Source organism: Dysidea avara, chromosome 3 (genome assembly GCF_963678975.1).
Source record: "Dysidea avara chromosome 3, odDysAvar1.4, whole genome shotgun sequence".
NCBI classification, from domain to species: domain Eukaryota; kingdom Metazoa; phylum Porifera; class Demospongiae; order Dictyoceratida; family Dysideidae; genus Dysidea; species Dysidea avara.
The window spans coordinates 6,575,364-6,596,546 of NC_089274.1; the positions used below are offsets into that span (position 1 = coordinate 6,575,364).

Here is a 21,183-nt window from a genome sequence, read left to right on the forward strand (position 1 = left end):
TGTAACCAGAAACAAATCACATTAGTCGCCAAAAAGTGTGGGGTCTTTCCATTATTCTGTTAGTCATTAAAAAGTGCTTCTGGAATGACTGGATTGAAACTGCTAGCTGACCTGGATGACCCGCTAACCTTGGCATAAACATGTTTTAAATCAAAAATGAAAATCAAGAGATACAATTTGGATGCAGCAGCTAGTTCTGCAATTTGTCTGCAAGAGCAATAGGTAAATGGAGTAGTTTCAAGTATGCATATGCTTATACACATCATATAGATTAATATGTGGGTGAGTCTCCATGAAGCCTGCAGGAAGCAACATGCAGTTCTTACCGTTGGAGCAATTGCTCACAATTCAAAACTTCTCCCATACTTCAGTATTGTTCTCCATTTCCTGTTTGTTGTGCTGGCACATCTCTTTGTGAGTAGGCACTTATTATATTTGTAAGTGCCGCCCTAGTGAAACGAGACAAAACTAAAGCTCATTAAATTCTCCTTAGAACAATTCACCAGCGGTGACCCAGTTGAAAACTTCATGAGTAAATACACTCACACATTATTGCCATCCACATCATCATCAAGAAGCATGATCACAGTTGATCAAGTCATCATCACATCTGATCCAATCCTGGTTGGATGTAGCTATAGATATTGATTTATTTAACCTGTGACATGGATAACCTGATGGTTTCCAGCCTGCAACCCTGCAAACAAAATTTTTCCAATTGTTTCCAAGCAGACATTTGTGTATAATCTGTAAAAGAAATCCATGTATAAGCACGTAGCTTTAAATCACTTTTGGACTTGACTGTCCAACCATGCAATCCCACCATATTTTCATGAGATACCATAAATGATGAAAGTTTGGTGTTGGTGAATCAGCATGTGAAGCAGATGGGTGGACAAAAGTTTGGCAAATTTATCAGGCAGATAATATAGAACAATATACTGAATAGCTAATTGGCAAATAAAGTTTGGCTCGATTCGCCGAATTCGCCAAACTTTAGTCACTCCGAACTTTTATTGTTTACAGTAACTGTGGAGGAATTACAAACTATACTCAGCAGACTATTGCTAAACTATGATATGCTTTATAAAGATTTCTATGGACACATGTAGCTACCCAAAAATATAGCTACATACAGTACTTTGAAACTCAACTCACCCATCTCACTCAGAGAGTGTTCACACCACACAAAGCTTCAGTGATTAGGAGGTCATCTCCACGGTGAACTTGAAAGCACTATTCAACCTAGATAATAATTCTTAGCTACATATAAGTTGACTGACTGGAGTAAGCTATGAATAAGGTTTCTAGTATGTACATGTTTAGACGAGTTCTGAGAAGACATGCTAAAAATGGGAAGTGAATTCTTTTTTTCTCAAGGAAATAGCAGTACACCCAACCAGATGAATAGTGCATGATGGCAGTAACGGTGCAAGAGCATACATGTGTGGTTTGGCTTCATTGGAGAAAACGCTGATTTGCCATAAAATGAACAAAATTTTGAAAATATTTTTAGCAAGTCTTGCAGTACTACAAGTGAGCCAAATTTCAAGAACTTGAATGTTTAATTGCATCCATAAATTATTAAATGCTTTTAAGAACTCAGCTCAATTTGTACATATCCTCACTTATTAGTCAACAGAAAATAGTCAATGCATCCAAAACAATCCTTGGAATATCCCTTCTGGGCTGTATGGATAAATTACAATATAGTGCAACATCAGTGAAGTTAAGCACAGTTGATATATACACACAGTAATTCATGATCAACAGCTATAAGTACACTGTACCTTCACCTCCTGGCTAACATTATCATTCTGCACAGCACTGTACACAAGTCAGTAGCTCACTGAATCTATTGTTCAGTCTAACATCACTATAATGGTAACAGATCCTGATTAACAATTATAAAATGGCTGGAGCAATATAGGGTTGGTGACAGCTGGAATGATTACTAGTATATACATTTAAAGTGCACATATATCAAATTTATTGTGCAGTTACACATCCTTATCCATTAAAATAGTTTATTATAGCTAGTACTTTGACGCATTTCATATATCAGTGTGTAACTAGCTATACATCAAGTCTTTTTGGCTTATAGTTATTCATATTTTTCAGTCAGTGTCCTAATAACAAAAAGGTAGTATTTTTCTTGTGTGCATGTGTGTGTGTGTGTGTGTGTGTGTGTGTGTGTGTGTGTGTGTGTGTGTGTGTGTGTGTGTGTGTGTGCGTGCGTGCGTGCGTGTGTGCACAAGTGCATGTGCCAGTATGTGTATCAAGTTGATTCTCAACACAGTAAAAAACAAGTTGATGTTGTGCTACTTCTAAAAACCAGGCGCCAAGCAGCTAGCTAACTCATCTGGAATAACTATAGACAGTATATACTACTATGAATTAACCAACTATGTATTACTACTTTACAATAGGGTAGTTTGATAATATAATTAGCTATTTATCGTATTTCGTAATTCATGAAATATTCGTAATTCGTTCAATTACGTTGCTATGCACTGCTAAGGAAGCGTTTGTTAAATAAACCGCTTTAACCAACATATTACGCACAAAACTATCTTCTAAACTGTTTTATAGTGTGACTAACGTGTTTTTCCCCACAAATTCTCTCGACAAAGCCTCAAAGCTGCTCTTCATTTTCGTTCGCGTACGTAAGGGATACGCCCCCTTTCAACTCGATACGATAGGCTATTCCTGGCAGTGTACGAGGCCTGCACCGTTGTTTTTCAGTCGCTAAATGCCTGAAAACCTCAAGGGGAAGGTAGTCTGAGGAAAGTCACCACACCCGTATTTCAGTCCGCCGAAAAGAAACCACCTCAGAGCAAAGTTCACCTGTGCAGAAGTTTAATACAGACTTCATTTCACTTTTACTTCTTACGTAAAAGCTGCTTTTACCGTTATTAAACGATTTTGCTCACGTGGGTGCGTACGGACAAACATAGGTAGATAGGTACATAGGTAGATAGGTAGATAGATAGGTACACACACACACTTTTACGGAAACAATTACAGTAAACCAGGCGCACGCCCACAGCCGGCCTTCGGCCGGCTGTGGGCGTGCGCCTGGTTTAATAACGCAGATACCCATGTAACTTGGATGGTCATTGTGCATAATAACCAATTCCATCAATTTTCTGACATGTAGCCACTGTATACAGTAGCCAACAAGCTAATGCCTAATTATTTAAAATAACTTGTCCGCATGCTCAATAAATAATATTTTGAGTGTTTTAAAATGTTTGTTAAGCCATTTTATTTATGCATGGAAAAGGCATACAATTGTTACATTTTACATCATAATAAGTCTTTGAATGTCTTTCAAAATTTCTCCTTCCTGTATTTTCTTCTTACAAGGAATTTAGTCCCATTAGTTCCATGCACACTAGTTTATCACTGCTGTTTGCCAACTACAATGGAAGCAATCTAATGTACAAAAATCACAAGGGTTTTAACACTCTGGTTCTAAATGCAAAGATGGCTAGCAACTACAGTATGCAATCTATGATATGAGATAATGTGAGTGAAGAGGACTTAGAATTAGAGCAGAAAAAATGTAGATTGCTTTGCCTCTCTCCAGCTAGGAGATAAGTAGCATTGCATTGCAACAGATGGAAATGTAAATCCACACATGCTCTCAACGTGAACTTGAAAACAATTCAACTAAGACAAAGCTACATATGTAAGCTACTATAGAAATAATACATAAATACATGGAAGCCATTGGTATCCTCATGCACAAATGCACATACCGGTATGTATGAAAGATCTTTTGTTTAAAATAATGATGTCGATTGCGATTCAGCATATATATACCTTAGATACCTACAGTACAAAACTACTGCATAACTACATGGCTATAGTCTCTGTAATGAAGCTATGCCGAAAACTATCTTGCCTATATACATATAAGTTTATTGTAGTCTAATGTCACACTTGAAGAATGCCACGTCATCAACAGCAAATTCAGGATTATCCAGTATTGATAGTGGAGCAAATTTAGGACAACCAGATGCCACATTCATGTCTGATTTTGGACGATGAAAACTAGTACTGGTTGGGTTGGGTCTAAATGATTGTACAATATTGTTGTTGCCTTTCTGGTTTACTAATGTCATTGTCACTGTATGCTGAAATGGCCATTCTAGTAAAGCATCATATTCTCCCTTCATGATGGTAAGGAAGTAAGATATGTAACGTCCCTTTCCACTACCATCACCATCTAAATACACACGTAGACACAGTCTGTACCCAAACCTGCTGGTGTAAAATGGTGCTGAATATAGACTGACAGTCTTTCCTAGTAGAGCATCCCTCCTACGTCTGGTGATATCTGGTATCTTCCATATGTAGTGACCATCATATGAAGTAGCTTGAAGTGTTTGTAAGGTGAGAGACACTTCCTCATAAGTATGGTTGATCTCGTTAATACTAGCTTGTAGTGACACCAAAAGATCTTCAACTCCAGTTAATCGAAAAATAACATCATCTTGCTTGCGCTGTATGCCAGTAATTTGCAGTGTCTCCTCTTTGTTCTTGTCATTCATTGCTTCCAACTTTTTACTGGTTTTATCCAATTCAACATGGAGCAGTTGATTCATTGCTTCATACTCTTTGCTAGTGAATCTGGTTTGTTTCTGATGAAATCCATCAGACAAAAACTTACCAACCAAAGACAGGTGATGTTTTACATATCTTTCCAAATGTGTTTCTAATTCTGAACTGCCCATGTTGGCTATGAACTGGCACCCTAAGAAGGAAAACAGACATTGTAGTTGTGTTTGTTGTCTGTTTATTTTCTTTTTAGCCATAGAGTAGCCAAGTTGATTGTTAGGGTCCAAATGAAGATCGATCTGTACATAAAATAATGAATACAGTATATACAAAAATGTTGACCGATCCTTAGTTTGCAATAAACACACAATTGTACAGTGTATGTGTGTGTGTGTGCTCTGAAATGATGCAGAGTGGTTGTCATCTATAGCTATAAACTAAGTAACAATACAATGTACAGTGTGGATCAACACCTTCCATTGATACAAAATGAGGGCAAGATATAAATGCACTGGGGAAAATCAAAGCCAGTGCAGTATATTAAAGCTATCTTCCTAAGGGATGGGTACATAGTTAATGTGAACCAATTATAGTAATCCAGTAGTGGATAGCAGTACCATTTTTCTGTGTGCCAACAAACCTTTTAACTGTCTGGCAACCTAGAAGAGTTTGGCTGAAAGATCTTGGCCTGTCAAGTAGCAACAAGAAGCTATATAATGTGACCAGATTTTACAAAACTAGGCTTCCACACATATCCAATTCTTTACCTTTATTTGATCACACAGTATGCTATTGATCTACAATTTTCACACAATTCTTTTATTGCATGCATTATGGAACAGCAGGTTAAACTGTGAGAGTGATAGCAAACTCTTACAATGAGTTACGGTCCTTTAAAGTCACAAATCCAGATGTGTGTGGAAACCTGGCATTGTCAAATCCAATAACATATATACATATGTAAAGTTCAGTATATGCAGTAATACTCTTAACCCAATTGCTGTGTTGAATGCAGAGTGGAGAGATCAGAACACCACATCAGCATCAACAAAAAAGCTTACTGATGTGATCCATCAGCTTTTTTATTGAGAGTAACATATACAGGTGTAGTAACCTGACAGACTGGAGCCCCCTAATAATTTTCTTATTTTAGTTTGCAAAAAGATCAAAATACTACAACAATCAGTGATTCCAATAGAACAGTCAGTGCATAAAATTGCCTTTAGAATTGATCTCAAAGGGTTAAAATTTCATACTTTTCCTGTGGTGACATACCCCCAGACCCTCCTAGAGCAATTTTGCTTTGTATGCTAAGTGTACTTTGCACACCGTGCTGTACCCAGCTTGGAACAGAACCCCCTATCTAAAAATATCTTGCTTTGTACATGAGTATATAATATATTTAATATTTGATGGTAGCTAGCCATGAAATCTGCTTATTACAATAAATTTATTTATAGTTATAGTGGAATTGCATGGCTCATAATGCAATACATGAGGCATACTCATATAGTTATGCATGCATATTCCTCATGCATAATTGAATTTAGTACCAGGCACTTTATAATAAATAGTCAGTTAGTTAAAGCAGAACCACCTCTCTCAAGACTGAAGGTGGTATTTATTTGGAAAACTGACAGTGTGCAATCTAAATCCTAGCATTGGATATTTAGTTTCATAAAGTAGTTATTTCATTTATTTTGTTAGTTTATCTAAATCGTGTGTCATAGCTAAATGATTTATTCACAAGACAATATAGTCTTCACTTTACAATTCATTTGAGCATTCTTCCATGAATAACTTACATACTTCTTTCCTAAGAACAGTGTCCTCAGGGCATGAGATTGGAACATGAAGACATTCTACTTCATGGTCCTATAATAATTATGATTATTCATTATCATGTGAACATACCTTCTGTTGATCATAAGGAACCTCTTCCTTATACCACTGATATGATTGTCTTCTATACTGACACTGTTGTAAGTGATCATCAAGTTGTGATCTTGTGGTCTCCTCATGACAACCTTCATTGGGACATGATACCTTGACTAGTTGACACTCTTCCTTCAAATGTGTCTGTACATGTGTTAAAGAGTGATACTACTAGCTAGGTATATAATGTATTTACTTACAAATATTTTTGTACGAGTTGTAAAGACACACAATCATGTTGTATGTGAGGTAAGTAGGAATGTGGCAACTCTGCTGGTACAATTTTAGAAATATAAGTATGTGTAGGAATCAAAGGCAATTATAAAACTTTAACAACAATACGTAAAGCACAAATTTGCTAAAAAGATAACAGTCAAATATTTAAATAAAAAAACATTCACACTTTTATCCAATAAAACATTTAAGTGAACTGATGAAATCACAATTAAGAAAATGAAATGCTAATTGTTTAAAGTACTATAGTGACTACCATTAGCCAGAAAGTTTGGCAGGAGGAAATTTTAGCAAATTTGCCACAGTAGGATTTTGGCAAGAAAAAGTTTGGCGAATTTGTTAGTAGCAGTTACAGATTTGTATTGAACAAACGATTTAGCAGATTTTAGTTTGGCGAAACACTACTCACTAGCCAAATTTGACAAACTTTTCTCCCACCAAACTTTCCAGCTAACTTTGATGTAAATTATCTAAAACAGAAATCAAATAATGTGTTGACAAAAGATGATAAAATAATTGGCGATATTTTTAGCGCTGTGCTAAAGCACAATGCTTAATTTTATGGACATAATGACCTCATTTGCAGTTGTGGGTACATGACAAACAAGTGGAACCAAATAATGTGATTTTCAATTTCATCCATGTGTAGCTAAAAAGCTACACAGAGGCATATCATTGCTGTAGTATAGACATTGTACGTGGATATGTGAAACATTTCATGCAAAATTTGAATTAATGAATAGTAATCTCCAAAAAGCATGCCTTCTCATATTTTTATTTCATGTATGTAAATTACATTTTGCTTTTTTGCAGGTCCAGCAAATATTGTCATACCCAATTCACACAATGTCATACTTTATAAAATGTAATTCAAACCTGGAAAGTAGATAGAGTATATACTACAGTGTATTTACCATAGTCCCATTACTCCAGTCTACAGCCAATTGTGAAGAACAACCATGGCTGATTGTATAATCACAAAAAATTGTGTATAGAAATATTCATAGAATTGTGCATCTGCATGAGTGTATCTAATAAAAGATGTCCACATCAGAACAGCCAAGCTGTAGAAAAAGGTGCTACCTTAACAAAATCTAAGCTTCAAAATCCAAGAAGTGACCAAGAAATGGCTGTAGTGATGTTAATTCTAGGCATGTTACTATACTACTATTGATTGGATGTTTAACATAGTTACAATGGTATCTGTATTCACCTTACAGTAAAATGTACTAACCTGAAACTTTTTGTATTCACCATTCCATGCAGAACAGTAAGGACAAGAAACCACCAGGTAGTCAATCTCCTTTGACATTTCTTTGTCATAGAAATACTACACCAACAATAAAACAGTACAGCAACATGAGTTCTAACAAGATCATGCCATTTGCACAACACATTAGTATCGATAACCTCATATATCTCTATACCTATAAGGAATCTGTCCACACCTAATAGCTTACATTCATAAATGCCACAGATGTTTTGCATTTTCCACAAAAGAAGGCTTGAGCCCTATATGCACAGAAGTAAACATATATTGGTTATTAAGTGATTCAGTAATAAAAGGTATATATGATATATTTACCCATGCGCAATGCTAAGCATTCTTATAACGGTATGCTTCAGACAAGACATGCACATGGTTATAATTATATACTATTTGATGCATACTATTATTATTGTTTACTGTGCAAAACTTCATACAAAGAGTATATACAAGCACGCCACATTAATAGTATAGTCTAATCATGCAGTGATCCAGTTATTTTAAGTCACAAGCTTTTTAGGATTTTAACACGGTACAAATTACATTCAAGCACATGTAATGGGTTTATTTACTTGCATGCACACTGTCATACTGCAAGCCAGTGCATGAATTCATGCACATGCATCTGTGTCAAAACTATCTGCTCACGTAACATGCAAATAGTTGTAAAATGTGAATCTTCTGCTTTAACTTTCTTACTTAGATATTATGTATAGAAATTTCAAGCAAGCATGCCATGTAGATTATCAACACAATGAGATCTCCATGCAAATTGTCTTGCATGTACTTTTTAAATAATTTTAACTCCAATAATACTTGTACGTTCCATTTTTGCTGTCCCTGTTCTTTCTGTACCAACAACACACGCACCACCCCTTTTTAGTATAATCACTAATCATCATTGTCAGTCTTGTAATCAACTATATTTGTACATGTATGGTGTGGTTGTAAAACTAATAAATAAATCAATAATAAATAAATTGTTACCCAGTACTTTCATACGTACTAAGCTAAGTGCCTCTATAACATCAATTATCATGTTGCTGGTTTTTATGTTATTTATAGCCTTTTAAACAGCTTTATAAGACTTGAACCATCTGCAAAGGCCAAAATGGTAAATTTCAACAGTGAGACACTATACTAAGATACTAAGAGGTGATTATTTGCTGTTTCAAAAATAACAAGAGAATGTGCTCCCGCAAACTTAGTCTGTTTGTGTCCATCCCCTTGCCAGGCCCATGATAACTACATTATTATATGCTACGTATATATTCCTAGATCCACCCCTGACACTGTTCAGGGTAAACAGTACAAATTCAACTATTGCTGAACTTCAAAGAGGCCTGACCAGTCATATGTAATAATTTCATTTTAGCGAATTGCAGCAGTCCTACACATCTGTATGGATACCAGATTAAAATCCAAATTCCTATTTGAGTCAATGGGTAACTTAAGCCAACAACCATGACTTAGTTTCAACCTCACTTAGTCAACTATTTCAACAGATAGCCACTTGTTATAAAATGTTAGCTAGCTATAGGCTGCACTGATTCTTGCTGAGGAGTGATAAAATGGAGCCCATCATGTATAGGCAAGAGTTCATAATATTATATGGACATATGTATACATATGTTATGAGAGGTCATTATTTTATCCTAAAACAAGTGGAAAGGCCACTGATATAGATCACATGTATAGTTATATGAAATATAATTATGTTGTGCATACTTCCATTTTGCATATTAGATATACCATGGTACAACTAATATGCAAATGTGAGTAAACTACATATAATGTCTGTGTAAATTAGCCATGTAGTACATGTACAAGATTGCATTCTTGTACATGTTACAGCTAATTACACATCACAGACATTACTGTACATGCAGGGTTTCCACTCAAAATAGGAGGATGCTTTTCTTTGTTGCTTCTAGACAAGCTGACTATTCAGATAAAGCAAACAGGCAATAATTTGGATTGTTTGTAGCATTTGATATCAGCATAATTTCAACACACATAATGTTAACGCACAAATATCCAAAAAGCGGTCACATGACCAAAAATGTCATAATGGCTACAATGGTCCTGTGGAACAGGAAGATGTCTTCCTTCTCTGTCTCTGGCAAAAATGACTATCAGATAAAACAAACAAGTGCTGATTTACCTATTGCTTTCAGTATCAACATGCATTGAATACCCTGCAAAAAGTGGCCTAACAGCTACTGTATGGCCGAGTGAGAAAATTTTCACTGATTTTGAGGTTTTTGGGGGTCAACAGCAAAAATTTATCCTTGAAATATTTAGACATCCATATAATAGTACATTTTGGGACTGTTGCAAATCCGCGAAAATTTTAAATTAGGTAACATTTGCTTAACCTTGAAAATTTTGTCGGCCTCAAAATATTATGGCTATATGATTATATTGGATGTGCTCGTGCATGCATACTATAGCACTATTCAAAATGCAGAAAGTCTTAATAATTCACAATGATTTTTGAATAGACTGTCCAATGTAGCTATAATGGGATTTTTGGTCACGTGACCACTTTTTGGTGTTAGAATCAATTGTGCTGATACAGTAGATTACAAGACGGTTGTCAGTTACAATTCCTTTCGTTAGTGATATCACGTGAAAAACAGCCAATCAGATGCTTTGTACGAATTTGAAAAAGTCTGAACTATAGCTGTTTGCTTAATCTGAGTTGTAGCTACGTATACCTAGCTAGACTACTCTATCCCTCTTCCCAGCACTACTGTAACAGCTGCAGCTGCATAGCTAGTAGTAGTAGCTAGCTTAGTAACGTTTTTGGAGTTTCTCAGGAGATTTTCACAACCTTAATTCATCGCAAGACATACGTAAATACATATATGGTAGCCTAATCAAAACACACCATAGTGTGTCGTGCGGCCCAAGAAGCCGGCGCGCCACACCGTGAGTATATTAACAGGAAGAAAGAAAACGCAATTTTCACACCTATGTAGCTCTGTGATCTCTTATCCGATTGGAACCAAATTTGCTACAGACGTGCCGGCCCGTTATGGGAGTCTTTATACCAAATTTGAAGAAAATCGGTCCAGCCATTTCCGAGATACGAGCGAACAAACTTTCGTTTTAATTTCTTCGTTTTTTTCTTCTACTTCTTCATTTCGCACACTTCGCAAAATCCGCCATAAAACACGAATGCGTGCTCCAATCGGGCTGAAATTTGGCACACTTGACGGGCTCATTAAGGCGGATCTCAGTACCAACTTTGGTAGGAATCCAACGGACATGCACGGAGTTATGATCGACTATTCGCGTAAAATAAGGTCGAAGGTCTGTCACGCCCACAGGGTAAACTCCTTGAAGGAATCAGTTGAAAATTGCTATGTAGATGGAGTAACCATCGTAGTAGTGCCTTTTTGTGGTTTGAAAAGAATCGAGATAAAGACCATGGAGATATGACACAAAACCCAACCTATGTCACAATTATGCAATCGATTTTTATGAATAAAAAACTAATAGTTTTCACGCCTACCAGGCAAACCGCTTAGAGCAATGAGCTGAAAATCGGTGTGTAGCTAGAATAATCATCATAGAAAGTCCTTGCAGTAGTACAGAAGAATCGGATTACAAACCACTGAGTCATGATTCGAAAGCCAACTACGTGTTGCAAATGCGAGATCGAGATACTCTAATAGAACAGTCACCCTAATAGAGCATTCGGCTACGTTTATAACTTACTCCATTAAAGAATTATATTACATTGCAAGTTATTCTGTAGGGAATTCAGCTACAACCAGTTAATCTGATAGACAATTCAGCTACAGGTAAGTCACCCTGTAGAGAGTTCACCTAGAAACAAATCACCCTGTAGAGAGATCAGCTATAGAAGAAGTCACCTTGTAGAGAGTTCAGTTACAAAGAAACTATACACCATGTAGAGAGTTCAGTTACAAAGAAACTATGCACTATGTAGAGAGTTCAGCTGCAAACAAATCACCCTGTAGAGAGTTCAGCTAGAAGAAGTCACCTTGTAGAGAGTTCAGCTACAAAGAAACCACCATGTAGAGAGATCAGCTACAAACAATTCACCCTGTAGAGAGTTCAGCAAGAAGAAGTCACCTTGTAGAGAGTACAGCTACAAAGAATCCATCATGTAGAGAGTTCAGCTGCAAACAAATCACCCTGTGGAGAGTTCAGCAAGAAGAAGTCACCTTGTAGAGAGTACAGCTACAAAGAATCCATCATGTAGAGAGGTCAGCTGCAAACAAATCACTCTGTAGAGAGATCATCTACAAAAAGATCACCCTGTAGAGAGTTCAGCTAGAAGAAGTCACCTTGTAGAGAGCTCAGCTACAAGAAATCACCATGTAGAGAGTTCAGCTGCAACCAAATTAACTTGTGGAGAATTCAGCTATAAACAAATCGCCCTGTAGAAAGATCAGCTAGAAGAAGTTACCTTTTAGAGAATTCAGCTACAAAGAAACCATCATGTAGAGAGTTCAGCTACAAACAAGTCACTCTGTATAGAGATCAGCTAGAAGAAGTTACCTTGTAGAGAGTTCAGCTACAAACAATTCACCCTGTACAGAGATCAGTTTGAAGAAGTTCTTTGTAGGGAGTTCAGCTACAAACAAATCACCCTGTAGAAAGATCAGCTAGAAGAAGTCACCTTGTAGAGGGTTCATTACAAAGAAACCACCATGTGGAGAGTTCAGCTACAAACAAATCACCTGTAGAGAATTCAGCTACAAACAATTCACCCTGTACAGAGATCAGATAGAAGAAATTACCTTGTGGAGAGTTCAGCTACAAAGAAACCATCATGTAGAGAGTTCAGCTGCAAACAAATCACCTGTAGAGAGTTCAGCTACAAACAATCACCCTGTACAGAGATCAGCTAAAGAAGTTACCTTGTAGAGAGTTCAGCTACAAAGAAACCATCATGTAGAGAGTTCAACTATAAACAAATCACCTTGTAGAAAGATCAGCTAGAAGAAGTCACCTTGTAGAGAGTTCAGTTACAAAGAAACCACCATGTAGAGAGTTCAGCTACAAACTAGTGACCCTGTAGAGACATCAGCTAGAAGAAGTTACTTTGTAGAGAGTTCAGCTACAAAGAATCCATCATGTAGAGAGTTCAACTACAAACAAGTGACCCTGTAGAAACATCAGCTAGAAGAAGTCACCTTGTAGAGAGTTCAGCTGCAAAGAAACCACCATGTAGAGAGTTCAGCTACAAACTAGTGACCCCGTAGAGACATCAGCTAGAAGAAGTTACTTTGTAGAGAGTTCAGCTACAAAGAAACCATCATGTAGAGAGTTCAGCTACAGTACAAACAAATCCTGTAGAAATATCAGCTAGAAGAAGCCACCTTGTAGAGAGTTCAGTTGCAAAGAAACCACCATGTAGAGAGTTCAGCTACAAACTAGTGACCCCGTAGAGACATCAGCTAGAAGAAGTTACTTTGTAGAGAGTTCAGCTACAAAGAAACCATCATCTAGAGAGTTCAACTACAAACAAGTGACCCTGTAGAGACATCAGCTAGAAGAAGTTACCTTGTAGAGAGTTCAGCTGCGAAGAATCCATCATGTAGAGAGTTCAGCTACAAACAAATCACCCTGTAGAAATATCACCTAGAAGAAGTCACTTTGTAGAGTGTTCAGTTATAAAGAAACCACTGTGTAGAGTGTTCTGTAATAAATATATGTATTATATATATATATATATATATATAATTTGAGAAATATTTAAAGTATTTAACATCTGCTTCATCTTTTCTTCTTCCTGTGGTAAAGAAAAGAAAATCCCCAAAGCCGTCCATGGCCGGCTTTTGGGTATACAAACACAAAAAGAAGTGAAATCTAATCAAAAACAGCTAAGCTGTAAAAAAAAAAAAGATGCGGCCCCAAAAAGGCCATGGTGAAAAAAAGATGTGAAATCCAAGGTGGCGGCCAAGAAATGGCTGTGATGGTAGGTTAATGGTAAAAATTTTAATGACAACAATTGAGGTGAATTTTGTGTTAAGACCAAGCGGCACCAAATTCACCTGAATTGTCGTTATTAAAATTTTTCCCATTAACCTACCATCACAGCCATTTCTTGGCCGCCACCTTGGATTTCACATCTTTTTTCACCATGGCCTTTTTGGGGCCGCACCTTTTTTTACAGCTTAGCTGTTTTTGATTAGATTATACTAATAGCCTTACTTTTGCTGCTTAAGTTTTCGACCACATGGCGTACATATCCTATGACAGCAAGGAACCTGTAGGGGGCCATTGAGAAGGGTGTGACAAACCGCACACTGGAATCTGTCCTCCGAGGTTGGCAACTGTGGAACAGGCAGAGACATCTTAATTTCTGATATTACAACGACAGATAACTATATACTATAGCTAGAGTCTACCTTTAAAACTCAAAATTCCGGATGCAGGAACAATTTATTAGCTAGTCACATGATTGCAGCTACTTCGACATAACACCGGCATTACGTAGCTACATTTGCACGTCACTACTATTTTAAGCTCTGAACTGGTTGCTTTAGATTCTTCTAGACTATATTCCACCTCTACCGGTCATGGGTGTTGTGGCTGCTTGGGAGGGAAGTGGGAACAAGAACGTGCTGTAAGCAAACTTGCTATGCATGATTTCATTATTGCCATGCACGATTTCATTATTGCTATGCATGATGTCATTACTTACAAAAGAAGTACATGCACTCAGTGCCATAAAGTTAACGAGAGTATACAACAAATCTGGAAAATGTTATAACGTCCTCTGGCACAATGTCCCAAGGTCACAAATCCTTGCCCCCCTTATGTGAACGATGAGTAGCTACCATGCAACAATGCGACAATGCGACACACAAGTAGCTAAGTGTATGATTCAGGGCAAATATACACTTGTATATTATACACAGTTATCTATGTGTGCCCAAGTATGAAATCTGAAAACAACGAAATCATTATTATTTTTAAGATGTGCTATATAGCTTATATTATTAATTAGCTGCAATCACTGAGCTTGTCAGCCACTGAGACTGTACAACTTGCACTGCTACTATTAAAAGTATTTATTTATGTTTAATTGTGTAGCACTATACTGCAACATTGAGGCATACACACACAGTCACTTTCAGACAGGTGATATACAAATCACAATCCAACTATACACTTTGACAGGCATGCCACATATGCAGTCACATATGTAATACATATACTTTGAATTATTACTTTCATTTTACAAGCAAAGTGGGAATGCCTGGTCATTGTTATACAAGTTGCATCACTTGTATTTGAAAGGGAAAGAAAACTTAGTGGAATGAATATCTTGAACACATATTCATGTAGTGAATACCATGCATACATACATATACAAATTGTCTAGATTGCACATATTATTGATCAAGTCACTAGCTACTTATAGTCTGGGATTTTTTGCTGCACTCATCAGACTATAAAAATACTGAAGATTCTGACTGTTTCCTGTTAGGCTTTCAATGGCCAGTCCCTAGTGAAATTAATTTATAAATAAACACATAATTTGAATACACCTGCTGAGGGCAACATTTGTAGCTGCTCATTCCATGGAAATCCATATAGTCTTATCCCCACAAGAGTCTATCACAATGCCAGGCATGACATCAGTACACATGGTACTGCTAACCTACAACTACATAGCTATATCAACAAGAACACATGCAGGGATGCATGTCAGCAAATACAAACTGATGGACAGAAACTAAAAATAGAATGATGTAGCTAAGTATTAGCTACATTCAATAATGTCATATAACCACTACTGCTATAAATGATAGGTCTAATTGTCTGTAGAGTCAGCCACATCCACTAGCATTCTTGTGGCTCTAAACTACCATAAATACACAGTCAGTTGATATACCATACCACTTTATAACAGATCATATTACAATTACGAACATGTGATACATCCGATAATATCAGTTTACGGTATTCGGTTTTGTAACTATACACACCTATTGCAGATTACTCAGTGTAAACAAACACACATATACAATGTACTGTACATAAGCTCAATATAGTAGCTACAAGTTGTACAGCTACCAGTACTAGTTGCATGTAGAAGCATTATAAATTTTTTTCTGTGCTGAGTTAAGTATGTTGCTGTTGGTGCTATTTCCTGTTGTAATATTATTTCAAGAGTTTGTGATGACAAGCTGTTATTAATCAAGTGGTAGATAATAGTCTTGAATATTGACAGCTCAGCGTCTTATACTAACTTTATTATAGCTTGATGTGTGTATCGACAGCCATTATAAAATTTGAGTAACAAGAAACTATGAAAGTTTTTTTGAATGTCTTTATGTTTAGTACTTTACAAAATTTACCTCTAAGTGATGCAACATTATGCATCCTTGTTTTATGTATCTATCAGCTACTCAGATGTGCATGAGATAAGTTGTATGTAGCTAACTGGTCTGGACACTGATTTAGTATGTTAATCACTTCCTGTATGAAAGCCATGTGATACAGGATGTAATCATTTAGATCAACCACAAAAACTTCCTGGAGTTTTTATAAGCTGCTAAGTCATGCATTACATATGCATAATCATAGTAATGTATTGCAAATGCATATGGTTGCTTTCAAAGCTTCCTTTCTGTGTTTATACAGGCAGTGTAGCTGTACTATAGACTCTTGTACTAAGTATGGAGGCCTGAGGATGTAAAGCTAATCCATGCACCCAATACATGACATATAGTTATAGTTTTGGGAATATAGATGGTACAAGATGGTTTGGTGGGAATTTTAGGTTGCAATTTAGAATTCTCAAAGAATATTTGGGGAAAATGTGGCTATGTGGAATAAAATAATGGGAAGGCATAAATTTGAAAATGTGTCTTAAATAAGCATGAAACATTCAAATTTGGCTCTCACAAAATTTCATGTTTACATAATTATGATAGTAGCACCGTAAAGGTTTTCATTTTAGTGGCAGTACTATAACTTGATACATATAGATGGCAATATACAGACATATCATAGATACATGGGATACTTGTATACATTATGAAATGTGGACAGGTAGTATACTGTACACAGAACAATTATGGTTTTGATACTTGTGCATGGCAAGGCCATCTGAAACATAACTATTGCCACCCAATGAACCAGCCTATACAAACCACTCAGCCAACTCAGGTACTCAAGTCTGTGCAGGAAAATTCTCCTGGGGCAAGACTAGTAACCTGCAGGAGTGCCACGGAACCTGAAATTCTGCAGCACTGCTAAGTGAGACTAGGCATTTACAGCTGCATGGGTAGTGAAATCTTGCTCAAGATAAATCACATAAGAATGTGTCTGTGTAGAAGCCAACTAAATTCAGTTTCTATATATGTACTAGTTAACCTGGTCCACCAGTGTTATTTGATTGTGTTGTGAGATGCTATCTTTGGGCCTCTAGAAAATAGATATTGATCACATTACATAGCTCTGATTAGAACTACATAGGTAGAAATGGCAATTTAACATATACACAGCAGACCATACAGACAAAGTAATACTGGTAATAGTGACTGTTTAATTAGAGTGTTTTGTCACCAATGAATGCAAAAGGACACCTTCACCAAAGAGAACTTGACACTTGCCCTTAGTCCAATTTGCATTGCATTAGAGTCCACACGCTTAGACTTCTAAATCATTACACCTTGATAATCAGTTTACTTGCCCACAGACACACAATTACATTTGCATCATACATTGAGACCAAGGCACTTGTCTAATAAGGAGACCCCACCATAGTCCAAAGCCTCTACAGATGATGTCTTTCATGTTAGTAAATTGAGAGCATCAGAAAATTTTTCAGCTTTATTTTTTTGATAAACAAATGAAAACTGCTAATAAAATTTCCTTCACTTAAGTTAGCTGCAATAAAAATAATACACTGAAATACAACATGTTTAAAAAATTGAAAAATCCTAGCACATTGTAATTGTTTATCCTATATGTATGACACACTTAAAGAATGCCACATCATCAACAACAAATTCAGGATTATCCAGTATTGATAGTGGAGCAAATTTAGGACAGCCAGTTTCCACATTCATGTCTGATTTTGGACGATGAAAACTAGTGTTGGGTCTGAATGACTGTACAATATTGTTGTTGCCTTTCTGGTTCACTAATGTCATTGTCACCATAATTATGCTGAAATGGCCATTCTAGTAAAGCATCATATTCTCCCTTCATGATGGTAAGGAAGTAAGATATGTAATGTCCCTTTCTACTACCATCACCATCTAAATACACACGTAGACACAGTCTGTACCCAAACCTGCTGGTGTAAAATGGTGCTGAATATAAACTGACAGTCTTTTCTAGTAGAGCATCCCTCCTACGTCTGGTGATATCTGGTATCTTCCATATGTAATGACCATCATATGAAGTAGCTTGAAGTGTTTGTAAGGTGAGAGACACTTCCTCATAAGTATGGTTGATCTTGTTGACACTAGCTTGCAAGGATTTTAACAGATCCTCAACTCTAGTTAACCGGAAAAATATATCATCTTGTTTGCTTTGCAGTCCAGTGATCTGCAATGGTTTCTCTTTGCATTGTTGTGTCCTTTTAGCCAAAGAGCAACCATGTGGGTTATTAGGATCCAAATGAGAGTTCATCTGTAAAACAATAAAATTTTAATTAGCTATGTACAGTACATCCTCACTATGCACATATTACTAGAATGCTATACTGATGATTTGTATACGTATACATGGATTAATTTCATCTGTTTTTGCTTCCCTTCTTCTATTGTCTAATCCCACCCAAAACAGCTTATAGCTGTAAAATAAGTGCGTATCCAAGTAAAGCAGAGTTAACTGCAACAAAAAGTAATGACATCATAGTGCGGTCATGTGCGAGATATGCAAGTTGTAAAATTAATATTACTCAGATAATACAATATTATTTAATGGGAACTATGTGATGCTGCTAGTTTTTAAGTGTGTGAGCATCTTCATAAATGCCACACAAATTTGATTCTTAACAAAGCAACATGTATAGATTCTCTGATAGCAATAAATAGTTTGAGTTTGCCTGCCTTTCCTTTGTTCATACATAGCATTGCCGTATACAGGAAAGGCGGCCAAACTCAAACTATTTGTTGCTATCAGAGAATTTATACATGTTGTTTATTGAGAATCAAATTTGTGTGGCATTTATGAAGATGCTCACACACTTTAAAAACTAGCAGCATCACATAGTTCTCATTAACACTTTAACAATAATATTGTATTATCTGAGTAATATTAAATTTACAACTTGCATATCTCACACATGGCCGCACTATGATATCATTACTTTTTGTTGCAGTTAACTCTGCTTTACTTGGGAGCGCACCTTTTTTACAGCTATAAGCTGTTTTGGGTGGGTAATAAATTATGTCACGCATACCATTTGCCATTTTAAGCTTTGAACTGGTTGTTCTAGATTCTTCTAGGCTTAAGATTTCTGACAAGTATGCCACCTCAGTCTACCGGTCATGGGTGTTGTGGGAGGGAAGTGGGAAACAAGAATGTGCAATGTCACTGTACTGTTATGATTTCATTGTCTAGAAAGATACACTGCCAAGAAGTTAACGAGAGTATGCAAATCAGTGGAAATGCCATAACACCCTCTGGCAAAATGTCCCAAGGTCACAAATTCTGTGTCTCCCCCATATTACTGTGAACGATGAATAGCTACCATCCAACTGTGTGAAAATTTCAGTGATTGCAGCTAATCAATAATGTAAGCTATATAGCATACCTTGCAATAATGATAGTTTTAATTATTTTTAGATTTCATACTTAGGCACACATAACTGTGTATATATGCAAGTGTATAATTGCCCATGAATCGTATGGCTATACAAATTACTTGTACCCACCTTCACACTGAGACCGTACAACTTGTACTGCTACTATTCAAAGTATTTATTTATGTTTAATAGCGTATATTGTACATTGAGGCGTATAATGTACACATGTGTACATTCTTAGCATTAGTACATAGTTATACACAGTCACTTTCAGACAGATAAAATTACACAGATAAAATTAAGTGATGTACTAATCACAATCCAACTATACATGTTGACAAGCATGTCACATGTGAAAAGTCACATATATATACTTTGAATTATTGCTTTTATTTTATCATTCTGTACAAGCAAAGTGGAAATACCCTTGTCATTGTCACGCAAGTTGCATCACTTGTAGCTACTTGAAAGGAAAAGAAAACTTAGTGGAATATTTTGAACACATATTCATATAGTGAAGAGCATGCATATACATACATACACAAATTGCCTAGATTGCTTGGGTATCAAGTCACTAACTGGGAGTTTTTTCTGCACTCTACTATGCTTTCAATGGCCAGTCCCTATAGTGAGACAATAATTTATAAAATTATAATAAATGCATAATTTGACTACACCTGTTGAGATGACATTTGCAGTTGCTCACTTACACATATTCCATAGAAATTCGTATGCATCTGGCAGTCTTATCCCTACAAGAGTGTCCATGTTTCATCTAACCCTATACACTCACACACACACTCACACACATGCACACACACAAATACACACACACGTACATGTACACGCACACACGCACACGTATACACACACACACACACACAGACACACACAGACACACACAGACACACAGACACACAGACACACACAGACAGACAGACACACACACACACACACACACACACACAAACAGACACACACACAGAGACACACACAGACACACACACACAGACACACACAGACACACAGACACACACACACACACACACACACACACACACACACATGGTACTGCTAACCTACAACTACATAACTATATTAACAAGCACACAGGGATGCATATCAGCAAAAACAATCTGATGGACAGAAACTAAAAATAGAATGATGTAATGCTACATGTATTAGTTGCATTCAACAATGTCATATGACCACTACTGCTATAAATCAATGGTAATAGGTCTACTTGTGGTATACATTCTTGTCACATCTACTAATCAAATTATCATAAATATACATGCAGTCAGTTGCTATACCATACCACATGATAACAGATCATATTACTATTACAAACATGTGATTCATCCGATAATGTAGATAGTGTCAGTTTACAGTATTCAGTTTTGTAACTGTACACACCTATTG

The 21,183-nt window shown here is 36.5% G+C and overlaps 2 protein-coding genes across 8 annotated transcripts; both read right to left on the minus strand.

Annotated features, from left to right (window-relative positions):
* Positions 1 to 3,767: 3,767 nt before the first annotated feature.
* On the minus strand, positions 3,768 to 14,372 carry LOC136249117 (TNF receptor-associated factor 3-like). 5 transcript variants are annotated; one of them, XM_066041049.1, is made up of 6 exons: positions 14,198 to 14,372; positions 8,196 to 8,247; positions 7,970 to 8,065; positions 6,481 to 6,645; positions 6,372 to 6,428; positions 3,768 to 4,865 (listed from the first exon to the last, which is right to left on the minus strand). In XM_066041049.1, the coding sequence occupies exons 1-6, from the start codon at positions 14,338 to 14,340 to the stop codon at positions 3,927 to 3,929; spliced, it is 1,452 nt and encodes a 483-aa protein (XP_065897121.1). In that variant the 5' UTR covers positions 14,341 to 14,372; the 3' UTR covers positions 3,768 to 3,926. The 5 variants fall into 5 exon arrangements, with proteins under 5 accessions (XP_065897121.1, XP_065897120.1, XP_065897122.1 ...); XM_066041048.1 differs by having other exon boundaries at positions 6,376 to 6,441; XM_066041050.1 differs by lacking the exon at positions 6,372 to 6,428.
* Positions 14,373 to 17,842: 3,470 nt separating this feature from the next.
* Positions 17,843 to 20,700, minus strand: LOC136251683 (TNF receptor-associated factor 1-like). 3 transcript variants are annotated; one of them, XR_010699149.1, is made up of 3 exons: positions 20,472 to 20,700; positions 20,341 to 20,384; positions 17,843 to 18,640 (listed from the first exon to the last, which is right to left on the minus strand). XR_010699149.1 is itself a non-coding variant. In XM_066044129.1 (2 exons), the coding sequence occupies exons 1-2, from the start codon at positions 20,496 to 20,498 to the stop codon at positions 18,095 to 18,097; spliced, it is 573 nt and encodes a 190-aa protein (XP_065900201.1). In that variant the 5' UTR covers positions 20,499 to 20,700; the 3' UTR covers positions 17,843 to 18,094. The 3 variants fall into 3 exon arrangements, 1 of the variants encoding a protein (XP_065900201.1); XM_066044129.1 differs by lacking the exon at positions 20,341 to 20,384; XR_010699148.1 differs by lacking the exon at positions 17,843 to 18,640 and having other exon boundaries at positions 20,140 to 20,384.
* Positions 20,701 to 21,183: the final 483 nt, after the last annotated feature.